Here is a 14,110-nt window from a genome sequence, read left to right on the forward strand (position 1 = left end):
ACTAATGATTCTCAGCAGCTAATACTCAAGTAAAACATAGGCTGAGGGAAATTCCTCTACTGAAATTAACATCTGTATTGGTGGATTCCTCACTGGTACAAAGGTCTACAGTGGAGGAGGGAAATGTTACATTCTGTTTCTCTGATTCCATTAATTTTCAGCCCATCCTGCACTGATGCTAATGCACTTTTAAAAGCCTGCATGTTAGATGCAAATATGAGTTTAACATCATGTGTAGTTTGTCCCAACCAGCAGATGGCTCCACATCTTAGGTAGAATACTTCTGAGGTGGAAATGGGTGTGCCGCAAATAAACTGAAATCACACAAATTCATAGAAGGCCAGGCCATAAATTCCTGCTAACCAAGCTGGCCAAGGAGACTGAATCTCACACTCTGGGCAACCTCAAATCACAGAACAACAAAAGATGGTACTCCACAAAAACCACAGGATGCCTTTACTCCAGCACTGTCCTGTGGCTTCTTCATAAGCATCCAGTATTTATAAAAGGAGACAAACATAATTGCAAAGCACTTATGCAAACCAGGCGGGTTTTTGTTCAGCAATATCGCACAGGTTTTGTACTTCAATTTCACAGCTTCATTCGCCAGCTTAACGCTTTCACAAGGGATTGCCTCACCTGTGTCTTTGTTAGGTTCTGGGTAGATACAAAGAGCTCCATTTCTCCATCTTCTCTCTTTGGCACAGCAATAGTGCAGTGAGACTCCAGATAAAAATGCTCCTGTCCACCGATATATATCTCACCTGGAAGGGGAAAAGAAGAAACCTCCCAATGTAGTAACTATCTAAGTCCAAAGGATTATTTGGGACTTAAATGAGCCTTCCAGCCACCAAATTTCTTCTTCTGAGTGCTCAAAATCTAAGGGCTTGGGAGGAAATGAAGATCCTGTGTCTATCGCTTGCCTTCATCACCTTGCTGCCACCTACAGCACCACCTGCGGAACTTCTCCCAGTTCCCAAACAATCTCTCTTCCTTCCCTCTTCTCTTTAATTTATTCTTAACGGGAAGAAACTGGATTCCCTGGACTTTTACACCACTCAGAGATCGGAGTGGCATGCAACAGTCTACAGTCTCCCATCGCAAGAGCCCTCACATAAGCCACACCACCCAGAGTAGAGACCACTCCATTGTGCTCTTAGCCAGAGTAGTCAACAACCAACTGATGGTATTTTGTAGGTGGGTGGGTTTCAAGCGTATACCAGGACATTTAGATTTGCACACAATTCAAGTGCAACAAAACTACTTTTAAGAAGAAATGGCTTTTCTTCTTAACTTTTGCAGTTAAGAAGTTGATGGGGGGAAGACTTCTTAACTTAACTTTTGCAGTTAAGAAGTTGATGGGGGGATGAATTGAAAAGTGTGGAATGAACGAATGATAATGGGGAGATGTATAAACACTCTTCAAGCAGGATGAACACTCCTTGTCACAGAACTTCGCCACATAGATATCTGAAGATCAGATACACTCCAACCTCCACAAGGTAAGCTGTCAAGGCTGCCCAAGGTCCCAGCTCACAAAGGACCAACGCTGCTTTCTAATTAAATACAAAAGTCTTTATTGAAGTTCAGTTTCACTTCCAGAGCCGCAGCGCGCAGCCCCACGTCTCAACTGTCAGACCGCTGATGACCCTTCTGAATCTCCTCCCCCTGTACACCAATTTAAGACCCTAGCCTTGCTCCACCTTTTCCGCTGCTCCTTCCTCCTCTGGGTCCGCCTGCCCACCGGGGTCTCGCCCTTCCTAGCCTCCTCTGACGCTGATTCCCCTGAGCCTTCTCCCTCCCTCCGGCGGGCTTTAGGAGCTGGTTCCCCATCCGGGTCTCCTGCTGTCCTGCGCGCCTGTACATTTGAACTTGGCGCGCGCGCCCAGCCAGCCGTTTTCCTCCTAACCGTTTCACTGCTGCTGTCACTGCTTCCCCCTTCGGGTGGGCTAGCTGCAACTGACCTCCCCTCCATTCCCCCACTCTCCGATGGAGGCGTGGTCAGCCCTGACTTACTCTCCCTCCCCTCCGGAGGAGACGCTGGCCCTGACACATGTGACTCTTCCCCCCCACTACACTCTGGTGGGGAAACTGATCCCGATCCTCCACTGCTGCTTAGGGGTTCCCCTCTGGCTCCTTGTTTCTGGTGCGTCCCCCCTGGGACCCCCCTTGCCCTGACCATCGGAGCCCCCTTCTGGGAATCTTCTGATTCGCTGGAGAAGCTCATGGAATCTCTCGGGCCACTGTCATAGTCCCCTACGCTTCCCTCGGATTCTTCCCCTTCGCTCTCCAATTCCTCTCTCCCCAGTGCTCCTGCTCCTGATTCCCTGACATAAGCTTTGTGCAAGCAAATCAGGATAAAACCTAGAGGAGCCCTCAGACAAGTTGGGAGCCTCCAACCAACCAGTTTGCTCAAGGAAATGTTGCCAAGTTTCACCCAATTCTGGGAAATGGGGAGAGCTTGGGCCCAACCATGGACCAAACCAATGTGTTCTACTGATGGTTCTCCCATTTCTAACTATTTTTTTCCAGAATTGGAATGTCAAGTGTTACACTAGTATGATTGATGTGAAGATTGCATAACATTAATGATTTTCTTAGAAGCACATAACCTTATAAAGAAGAAAAAGGGATCTCACCTTCCACAATATGATCAGCCTCTTCAAATCCTTTCTGGATGTTCCCTTTCTCAATCTTCCTCACAAGCTCAAAGAAGGACTGTTTTTCAATGGCTTCCTGGGAAAATTACAGGAAAATGATGGATATTTGGAAGTGCAGCAGACAGCTTTGCTTGCTGTGTATAGATGCCCTCGAATCTCTGCCTTTCCATTCTGCTTGATAAAGTGCTGCATAACTTAGCCATGGTTGGGTCACTTCTAAAACATAACCTCACCTATTTTGCATCTGGGATTAGGGACAATACAGAACAGAGATCCTCTACTTTTGACAGTTGTGTGGAAGAAAAAACATTTTGGTGAAGCAGTGTAAGTGTTGCAGGAGTGAAAAAAGCAGCACACAACTCAATTCCCTGTTCTTCCCAACTCCCAGAGCTTCAAGATCCATCTCTTTATTGGATGCAGTCACCCTACTTGCATCTCCTGTTCATCGGGATTAACATCAGTATCCAACCTTGCCGCTGAAATAAGTATAACAGACTTCCACTCACATGACAGGACTTTCCTTTATTCACTTCCACACTGCAGCCTCTAGCATGCCCTCAAAATCTTCTCCAGAGGTTTGCAGGACCTCCAGAGCAGGTTTTGAGGGTGTATGGAGGGTTGCAAGATGGAGAAGAGGAAGTGGACCTCTAGTTACTCTGCAGAAGTCCACCTGTCCAGCAATGGATATACACTGCATAAAATCACAAGCGGTGTCCCTGCTGGAGCTAAGCAAGTCTGGGTCTAGCCAATGCTTGGATAGGAGACGATCTGGGACCATCTGCTCGGGGATATAGGTTGTATGGCTCTGGCCTATAAGGAATGGGCTTTATGCATGTAAGACAACACAATGGAATAGGGGCCAACATCTGTACGTCAGAAGGGGCACAAGAGCAGAAAAAGACTGCCCCCTATGGACAGAACACAGGCTATACACATATAGCACACAGACAGTAGCTGTATGGAGCTAAATAAATTATTAAATAAAAGGAATATTCTGTGCCCTAAATCTCTCTTTCTATTTCACCCATCCATATCAGAATCATAGTAGTGAGAACTCAAATAGCTGCCTCCACATGGTTTTTTAAAAAATCTCGACTAATCATCCAGAAGGGGATTGCAGTAGTGTCACCTTACCTCAATGGTGACAATTGGTGTAAGGTCCTCATATGTGATCTTCACTGCTCTGGCAGCTCTTCGGGAATGTTCTTGTGTGTCTGCCAATATTCCACCAATGATGTGGCCAACGCATGTGACCTACAAGTCAAAAGACTTCAGTTTATTCACTGACTTCTGGGAATCTCAGTTCTGTTTTGTTCTTTGTGCTGTGGCATTTAATTTTGGACACAGTATCTTTGAAATGCATCTTCATTTAAAGGGGGAGGGTCAGGATTTTGAATTAAGATATGCAGTTAAATAACAGTAGGAGGTAAAACTTCAATGCACACAGTCAGAAGTGACCCACTGAGTTCAAGTGGAAGTACTTGTTCTTCACATAAGAGTAGACAAGATGGAAGCCTTGCACAATATGTCTGCACCAGCTCAATTCCCCTTGATTATCATTTCAAGCACAGCAAGTTTGTGGCTTATCCTATTTTCTGCTATTCATTCCCATGCTTAGAATTCTACTAACAAGTTCCTGACATGAATAACTGTTAATACTTCATCAGGGAGGCATCAACATCTTGCAATTAGTTTGCAAGTTATCTGTGCAATTATTTTAATTCCTGCCCTTGTCCCACGTATCCTCCTTCATTTAGTAGAGGTTCTCTTCAATTTTTTCTTTTCTTTTCTTTTTGAACATCCACAAATCTACTAATTCACTACAAAATTTCTTCTATTAATTTCTGAAGGGGACGGGGGTGAAAAGGTACTGGAAGCCTTTAGGTAGGAAACATAAGCAAATATTTGGGAATATCCTTTCTAAAGAACCGGCAGATGGATTTTATCTCCTGATCTCAGCATTAAGCATCATAGCATTAAGCTTGGAGAGAAAGACCTCTGCCTCCTCTTCAAGGGTAAAAAAAGCCAGCATCCCCCCACCAACTCAGCAGTTAATGCAGTTTGAAATGCTGACTTGAAGTGGAGATTCAGGACACTCTCTGTGTGTCTCCTATCTTATCTCCAGTCTTGGCTTCAAGTCCTGGAAGACCTGCTCCCTGCCTTACAGGCCTTTTCCACCTGGCATGGGAAAGCAAGGCCCGGACTGACTCCAACTACAAAAGTTGAGGCTGCTAAACACACTCTTGGTCTGGAGTATTGTTTGGAGAGGGGCGTTGTTGCTGTTTAAAGATACAATATCAATATCTGAGGAGGAGGAGGAGGAGGAGGATGTGGTACTTTGCACTTTATTTATGGATCAGGAGATCTTAGAAAGCAGTTGGGGCTGGCAGGCCAAACCTGGCCCAGAGTCTGCAGGTTAGTCACTCTTGCCTTAGGTACAGCTTTGCACATTTTACAAAAGGAAGGAAAAAAGGTAACTACATACAGTGTCCTTTGCAAAGACGGTTTCATCATTAGCAATCCCAGTGACATTACTCCCTGGAACATCCTTAGCGGAGACAAAGCAGACAAAACCAGGGACATTCTGGGCCTCTGTGGTGTCAATAGAACTGAGGAAACAGAACAGCACAGAGAAGCATTACTCTATGTTATCTAGCCCCACAGCTCACGTAAGCAGTCTCTGAAGAAAGGATTCCCTAGAGAAAGTTTGGCCAAAGTCCCAAAGCCTAAGTTGCCCAGCTGCCATGTGGCAGACTGGAGTCACAGCACAGCTTGACTCTTCTAGCCCAAGCTCTTCTTGCAAGCTACTCTCAGTGATGGAAACTAGCCACACGTTTTTTGTAACATTCTTGAGAGTGGAGGAGGCAGAGGTGCCTGGTGCCTCTGAAGTGATCCTCTAACTGTCAGAGTGGTGGGCACTTGGCTATCACTAGTGTAAGAAAATAGATCTGTTGCAGAAGCAATACGTACACAATCTTGGCATGGGCTTTGGTGCTGGTAACTAGTGTTAGGTACAGCTCATTCTCGTAGTGAGGAATGTCATCACAATAGACTGCCTCCCCACTTGCTTGCTTGGCAGCTGAAAGATGCACAAGGGGCCTCCCCACCATGTCTTCAACGGACTGTCCAGGAGGCACTTCCTGTAACAAAACCAAAGGCTGGTCATACATGCCCAGGACTAGTGGTCAAATGTTGATGCTAATATTGCTGGCAAATATAGTTATCTTCTCCAAAGTCTAAAATTCCAGTACTGGTAGTGGGGCCATGAGGATGCTTAGAGCAATAATCGTCATCACTTTCAGCCTCATGGAGAGCTCGTTCTATGCAGGAAGAAGTGCTCATTTAAACAAATAAATAAGAGGAAAGAAGGCCAAAGTAAGAATGGGAATATGTTCTTGATCAATATGAGACCTGGGGAACGGAGACAAAGAGTAGCACATTTTATAGAGCTGGGAAATGGAAGGCATGATCATTTGGTTCCTCTTTCTTACCTGGAAAAACTGTACATTTTTAACAGGATCCTTGTGAAATAATTGAGTGGCGCTGGCATACCTAGCAGGGACTGTATCAGCAAGATTATTCTGTAAAAACATATTTGAAATTCAGTGTTAGTCTACTCATATGCCTCTTGCATTTTGCACAGAGCATTACTCTTATTTTTAAAAACAAACAAACCCAAAAACTTATGAACAGCTAATACTACCTATGCAACTTTCCCTCTTTGTGACTTGTGTAAAAAATGAAATCACCCAAAGTTCCAGTTTTGGTCCATTGCTAACTGTTTGAGAGAGGAGTGATTTGAGTAAGGAGCAAGTCCCCTTTTCCTTTCCAGATTTCCCCCTTTCCCTCCTCCTCCTCTTTTAGTCTGTTATGACAACTGCCCACTCCTGACCATGCATTCATATCCTTAGAAAGGCCAGAAAGCGTCAAGGACCCAGAACCTACAGTGCAAAACACCTACCACAAAAATCTTATTTCCTCTGTTGTGGAGATGGGCAACTTGTGGCTTTCCACGTATTGTTGGACTACCAGTCCCATCATTCTTGTTAATTGGCTATGCCTGCTGGGGCTGATGGGAGTCCAACAATATTGAAAGAACCACAGGTACCCCATTCCAGCCTTCTCGTATGCCAATTTCTAAAGGGACCCCTAGAACTCAATAGAATCTGTCTCTACACACTATGGATTCCTGCTGAACCCTCAACCCGGCAAGAGGATGGAACCACTCACGTTGCCATTGAGTTCCCTGCCTAATTTCTGAAGCACCGTGAGATAGAACTTGAAGAAGAAGCTGAGGACGAGGGTCCGTCGGAAGTCCACCATGCCACCCGGGGCTGAAGGGGACAGGTTCATCTCGCCAGCCAGCAGGCGACAGGCTTCCTGCAAGAGCTTTTCCTTCCACTCCCTGTAGGGGCATAAACCATAAATTAACCCAAAACTCATTTCATTTGTTCCACAGTCCTTAGGCCAGGTCAGGGGAGTTGTAACCCTCCGGATTATGTGGGGTTCTCCAGGTCCCATCAACTCTAGTCAGAATGGTCAGGGATGATGGAAGTTGTAATCTCACAACATAAGGATAGCAACAGGTTTCCCATTGCTAACTTAAACCATGTTTATCTCCAATGCATCTGCATTGCTGATGGGGCAAAAAGAACCAGCGGTGTCAACATTTATCTTGTATTTTCATCTTATGAACTGCCCCGAGATCTTTTGATGAAGGGTAGTATTCAAATCTAAGAAATACAAAATAAATAAAAACACAGTAGCAGAAACTGTCAGCAAGGGGTTTGGCATCCAAGACTCTCATGCAGGCACATGATGTTATGAGGGTGGTTGTTTTTTCCTTGAAGGGGTAGGACATATGCAAAGACCCTTCTAACCCCTAGATCCAGAAAGCTTTGAAATATAAGCCACACCAGCTTCCTGATGAGGTGATCACTCAGGCAATGGGCCATGAAGGGGAATAATGAAAAGGGGGTCTGTGTGAGATGGCAAATGAGCCCTCAGCGCACAAATAGTTAGAAGGACAATGTGAGAGTTGAAGAGTGAAGTGGTGTGAGCCAGAAGAAAAAGCAGCAAGCTGGAAAGAGAGATAGAGAATCTGTTTGTATCCGAGGCCGCAAGATGGATGAAGCAAGGCCCTTTTTGGGGTGTTAATGCTGTGAACCTCTCCACTGTAGGCTCAAGGTTGTATATATGTGTCAATAAACCATATATCATAAAGACACCACAGTCTCCACTGGGCCACATTCTGAAGAAAATGCAAACCCTGGGAATGCCAGGACCCCTGGAGCCTTGCACCACTTGGAGATTGGGGTGGTGTGCAACAATAATTTCCTCTGTTACACATCAGGGTCTAATTCTCCTACCTTCCAATGAGCTCCTGACAAGTTTTAACAGCCAATACAGTTGTGGGAGCCATTCCTCCATAGCTCAGCTTAATATCTTGCACTTGATCAGTTCCTTCTTGAAACAGGACTCTCATCCCACAGGTCACTATAGCAATGTCATCCTCCCGCCTTGAAGCTTGCTTGAATGCTGAGAAATATTCACCCTAGGAGAAGAAAAGGAGAGAAATGTTTGCCTCAATTTGTTCTCTTTGAGCACAGGTAGGATCAAGAGAATGGACAGGTTCATAGTCCATTTCTATACACAGAACTAAAAACCAGAAAGTTCCCAAAAATATGTACTTTATTTTCAACCCAGGGCAGCAAGTGCAAAAAAAGCAGCTGTTAATGCATATCAACAATATTAGCCATTCATTTGTTCGTTTGTTCGTTCATTTGTTTGTTCATTTGTTCGTTTGTTTGTTTGCTGCCCATCTGACTGGGTTGCCCCAGCCACTCTGGGCAGCTCCCAACAAAAAAATTGTAAAAAAAAGACAACATCACACACTAAATTCATTCTGCAACTTAGACCTCTTCACTAAACAGCGCATAAAATTAATGTGTAAGGCTAGTTGTCCACGTACTTCCTTCTCTATGAACACTGGTCACTAACAGAAAAGTAGGAATGTCTGGATAGCAAAGTTTTGAGTGGGTTAAGTTGACTGGGCTAGTTGACTATCCATTACCTCCAGTATCAGAATTTAGTGTTTCATGCCCAGTTGGCCATGCAGTCAGGTGACAGTACCACATGTAAGATGGCAGAAGAGGCTGCAGTCTTGGACAGGGTTACTTCCAAATGAGACTTCTTAAAAGGAGCAGGATTTAATGTTGTTTTATGTATGCACAGCAGAGGGTGCTGTGAGCTATATTTCTAAAAAGCAAAATTCACTGTTTGGCAGATAGAATCACAGAACTGTAGAAATAGGATGTTAAACCAGACATGGGGAACCTGTGAACAGATGTTGTGGAACTTCAACTCCCATCTACCCCAGCAAGCATGCCTAAGGGTCAGGGATCATGGGAGTTGTACTCTCACAATAGCTGGAGCACCACAGATGCCTCATCCCTGGATTAAACCATCCCACTGCAACAATTCAAAACGTAAGGGTTTGGGTCAGTCCTTTGTACTGAATCTGAAACTACACTGCTGCACGTTCCTGCAAAGCAGGCATGAGATTCCTCCCGAGGCTAATATAACACTGGAAAAATTAAATCTAATCAACGGTTTCATGCAGTCGGTGCCAGTTTCTATCTTGCACTATGAGACACAGCACCTCTGGGGTCCATATTGCTCTGCCCTGAAAAACAATGCAAGCACATTTCACTTTAGAGCATGGGGTTGTTTTTCACACTTTCCACTGCATGTAGTTATTCTGTTTGATGTATTTCAGAGGATAGGCTTTGGGGTACTTACTTCTCAGCTTCCTCCCTTATCTCTCCAGTGATTACAGAGTGGCAGGACCAAACCAGACCAGTCAGTGAACTTGGCGGGGGGGTGGTGGTGGTTCAGATATAAAAGACAACAGGACTCCTGCACAGTCACTACATAACAGACTCTGACTACATATCCATGAATAGACTTTTGTGACAGCAAACCCAGGCTTATGATTGATTGATTGATTGATTGATTGATTGGCTCTCTCACAAGTGTGTCCATATAATCCATGTCTATCTTAAAGGTAAAGATAAAGGTACCCCTGCCCATCAGGGCCAGTCGTGACCGACTCTAGGGTTGTGCGCTCATCTCGCTCAAGAGGCCGGGAGCCGGCGCTGTCCGAAGACACTTCCGGGTCACGTGGCCAGCGTGACTAAGCTGCATCTGGCGAGCCAGCACCAGCGCAGCACACGGAAACGCCATTTACCTTCCCGCTAGAAAGCGGTCCCTATTTATCTACTTGCACTTAGGGGTGCTTTCGAACTGCTAGGTAGGCAGGAGCTGGGACCGAACGACGGGAGCTCACCCCGCCACGGGGATTCGAACCGCCGACCTTTCGATCGGCAGGTCCTAGGCTCTGTGGTTTAACCCACAGCCCCACCCGCGTCCCGGGATGTCTATCTTAGCCATGCTTTAATTTATTTATTTTTACATGTACACCTAAATTCATAAAGTGCAAATCAGCCTGATTCACTGAGAGAGGAGGTCACAATCTTTGCCCATCTTTTCCCAGGACAGCAACTCTGACCGATTGTTGATTTCCCTTTGGGGATCAGGCAAACTATCAATATGTTACATTTCTACAGGTAGGTGGCAACAAAGCCACTTGGCTCTGATTAACATATTGGAAAGCAGAGCACTCAGCAGGGGAAGGGGATAGGCCTGCCTTCCATTTAGAGTAGAAGTGGAGAATCTGTGGCCCTCCAGGCGTTGTACTGTAACTCCCAACATCCCTGACTATTGAGTGTGCCTGTTGGGAGGAGGAATGTGAGTTCCTCACCCCTGAATTACAGGTTCGTTCTGGTCCCTCATTTGTGGCACAGAAACAGTTATTCCATGCCAACTTAATAACGGTATACTCTATTGGAACAAGTGCTGAATCCTTGAGAACAAAGAAAACCTAAAATAAATATTACATGACCTCACTTAAAATCAATGGAATTCCATTGCTGGAAAACTACTGTAAGCTGGAGGAGTTCAAGAGGGACTTGTCCTCAACTAACCCTTACAATTTATTCCCAAACAAATGCTTTCACTTCAGTCAAAAAGAGGCAAAAAAGAGGAACAAACTTGGTTCCTTTAACTAGCTGCCTTGAGTTTCCTTGAAAATTAGGCTAACTTCCCCCCAAATAAATAAATAAATAAATAAATAAATAAATAAATACATGAATAAATAATACCATTTTAAATATAAAGGCTGATCCTGAGCAACTATCAAAAAATATTAATCAATGAGCTCTTTTCCCAGAAGTAGGGCCTGAGAAGCAATGGGAGCTGGATAATGTGGTAATCTCTTTCTCTCTCTGTGTGTGTTACATACATACTCCTTCTTGTGCATATTTCAAAATGTCCCAGGGTTGCACTTCACTTGAAGTAGCTGGGGAGTATATTGGTTATTTTCTAGGAACTAGTCTTTCCTTCATTTTCCTTTCATTTTTGTGATCTTCCTGCATTCCTGAGGAATCATAACATACCCACCTTTCCTTCAAGGATGGATCAGTAGAAACAAGAGAGATTTTGCCTTCCCATTAAAGTAAGTGTTGCTCTCTACCTAGCTTTCAAAGCAATGCTATACTGTATTCCAATCACCTCACCTTCCTGCTGAAGGGAATCTCAACCGAGAGCAGTATTTCCTGAGGTTTAAGCTTAGTCTTCCTATAACCAGTGAAGAATGTCTCGTCCATCCTTATAGTCCTCCTTCCCTCTGCAAAAAAAAAGACATTACACAGTGTGTGGGATGTGTAGGGAAATCATATTCCATTTCATTCATTCTTAGTGGGAGAGTTGCTGGTTTTGAGTCTCTGCAATGAGAAACTATGGAGCTATACTTAATGGAAGAATATATTCTAGCAGCTACGGTCATGCTGTAAAGTATATCCCCATAATGTGTGTGGTTTTTTCTCTTGTGTACTGTCTGGTATTGACTGGCATCAGCATCTTTTTGCAGGGTTAGGGTCTCCTGAAGACCACTCTAAATGGGTTAAGCAGGACATCCTTGCTGACAAAACTTGGGAAGTCAAAATCATGAACCCAGGACAGGCAGAAATTGGTATCAAGTCAGAAGCTAAAAGGAGGCACTGTTGTGGCAGGGGGCACGCCCAGCATGGGGAGACCCCAAAGGAGTAACACCCTTTAGGGAGGAGCAAGGGGTGGGGTGGGGATTCTCTTGGTTGTACTAGCATAGATTTTCCTCTCTGGGTGAGAGCCAAGGAGGGAGGGATGTTGGGTGGGGTAGCCACATTTGAGAGGCAGGTTGGTTTCATATATACACCCTAAGTGTTTGTGGTTATGTGATGGCTTCAGTGGGAATCTGGAGTGAGAGGCAACAGGGAAGGAGATGATTGTCAACAGGAGAGTTGCACCCTGCAAGGTTTAATGAGAGGGTTTTGTCTGAGCACCTTCTCATATATGATCAAACCCAGCTTGCCAAAGTACAACCACAGAGGGGTGGTGTGGGCGTGTTAGGGAACACACTTAAGCACACAAGTACAGTTGCCCAACACTATTCCATGTGAACTGAGTGTGCACCCATGAACTGATCCAACAATCCTCTTTAATGGTCAAAGATTCTGTGACAGGAATGCAGAGGTTCTTTGACAGACATTGATCTGTGAACAGTGTAAACATTTTTGACCACTTGGATACGCCACTGCATATGAGCTACCAATTCTGCCAAATACAAAACACTGCCTCATATCAACTCCCAAACACTGCAAAATTTCAAACATTGAAATCAATGAAAATATCTGGAGGGCATTTCGAGACTATCTGTGCATTCAGAGTGACCTGGAAAACATTCACCATCAAAATCAACAAAGCAAAAGAAGGATCTACTAGAGCAATGCTACCAAGTGTTATCCACCAAAGCTGATGGAAACAACAGGCGCTGCAGTGCTACCTGATTCATCCCAGAAAGAACAGAGGTACAAAATTCCCCGGGCTGTTACCATTGTCCTAAGCAAGCCAGAAGATGGTTGGTGATGCACCATCTGCCATTCTTACTTAAAGCTTACCATTTGATGCCAAGGTCAGTTTGCTCCCACTTGCCATAAACACTGGATTTAGGTCAGATATTGGACTTGCAGTCATTATATTTCCTCCAAGAGCCTGAAACCAAATACAGAACATGGTTGGGTTAGAAAGCAGCTGGAAAGACATTTCAAGAATACTTCTTTCAGTTTAAACACTGTTACTGAATTATCAAATCCAGGCAGGGTAAGAACCCAACAGAGGGGTGGAGCAACATGAGTGAGGGATTTGCTGGAGCCCAAGCCAGTCCACTTGCAGGAACGGGACCCAATCTGAGCCTCTCTCTGCCTACTGTATACTCCATACTCCATATGCCATTGTATCTCAGCTCCCATCAGCACCAGACAACAATCAGGGGTGAGGAGAGCATGGTATCAGAGACAATATATGTCTGGATACCAGTTGCTGTGAATTACTAGTGAGGAGACTGTATTCAGGTCCTGGTTGCAGGCTGTCCCAGGGCATCTGGTTGGCCACTGTGAAAACAAGCTGCTGGACCAGATAGGCCTATGAGCTGATCCATCAGGGTTTTTCTGAGGTTCCCCAGCCCTGCTCTAGAGCTCTCTTGCTCAGTGCCTTTCCCCAACTCCAGCACTTCTCACCTATAATGCCCCTTCATGTGAGTAATGTGCAAAGGGCCTAGAGTCAAACTGGAAGTAAAACTGCAAAGCAAGGCAAGATTCAAAGGAAAGGTGAATCGTGCATGCCTGCTATTTTCTCATTTGAGTCTTTCCGCACTTCCAGATAGGCTGTTTATTTATTTTTTAACAACAAATAACAACAAATTACTAGCCTGCAATTCAGTGCAATTATTGTTCCACTTTTCTGACTGTGAGTCATCTGAGTCAGGATGAATGAGTAACAGGCACAGGCACCGTATAATCTTGTGCAAGTTTGTGCAAATGAATTGGCATGAATTCTCAAGGAACAACTGTCCTGAAAGCTGCCTTTGCTCACATCGAAAGAAAAAAAGGTCTTACAGCAACATTTCGGATCTGAGGCCCTGCAAACCACCTCAGTTGTTCTAGGACCGCTTGAAACACCTCTGATTTGTAAGGAGGAAGGTGAGCCACCACTTTTTGCAGAACCTCTTCCATGTGGCTCAGAGTGCATGAGGCTCCAAAACTAATTCCTGGAAAAGCAGAGACACAAGAGGAATTTGGCTGGTAGCTATAACGTAGTCTCTCAAGATGAAAGAGCTGCCCTGAGGCATTGGCAAGCCTTGGCAGTGGCGTCGCAATGGGGGGGCGGGGGCGGTGCGCCCTGGGTTCCATGTCTGCGGGGGTGACAAGAAGCCACCCCGTGGGGGCTCATGGCGATGCAAGCAGCCATCGTGCCGCTGCAGCCACCTTTGGAGGACCCTCCGTTCGCGGCTACAG

General features: G+C 45.0%; 1 protein-coding gene across 3 annotated transcripts in view; it reads right to left on the minus strand.

The window, feature by feature from the left end:
* The window catches only part of XDH (xanthine dehydrogenase), a 59,609-nt gene that overhangs the window by 19,017 nt on the left and 26,482 nt on the right, over positions 1 to 14,110 (minus strand). For all 3 annotated transcript variants that reach the window (XR_014545717.1, XR_014545718.1, XM_083604456.1), the window contains exons 12-22: positions 13,712 to 13,863; positions 12,716 to 12,809; positions 11,297 to 11,406; positions 8,030 to 8,214; positions 6,891 to 7,065; positions 6,152 to 6,241; positions 5,631 to 5,800; positions 5,146 to 5,269; positions 3,795 to 3,914; positions 2,640 to 2,736; positions 640 to 764 (exon numbers count right to left, since the gene is read on the minus strand). Coding sequence is in view for 1 of the 3 variants with exons in the window: in XM_083604456.1 (XP_083460582.1) it covers positions 640 to 764; positions 2,640 to 2,736; positions 3,795 to 3,914; positions 5,146 to 5,269; positions 5,631 to 5,800; positions 6,152 to 6,241; positions 6,891 to 7,065; positions 8,030 to 8,214; positions 11,297 to 11,406; positions 12,716 to 12,809; positions 13,712 to 13,863 (1,442 nt within the window). In the remaining 2 variants the exon portion in view is untranslated. The remainder of the gene's footprint in view (positions 1 to 639; positions 765 to 2,639; positions 2,737 to 3,794; positions 3,915 to 5,145; positions 5,270 to 5,630; positions 5,801 to 6,151; positions 6,242 to 6,890; positions 7,066 to 8,029; positions 8,215 to 11,296; positions 11,407 to 12,715; positions 12,810 to 13,711; positions 13,864 to 14,110) is intronic.

The sequence above is a fragment of the Podarcis filfolensis genome (assembly GCF_964270895.1).
Source record: "Podarcis filfolensis genome assembly, chromosome: 3".
NCBI lineage: Eukaryota > Metazoa > Chordata > Lepidosauria > Squamata > Lacertidae > Podarcis > Podarcis filfolensis.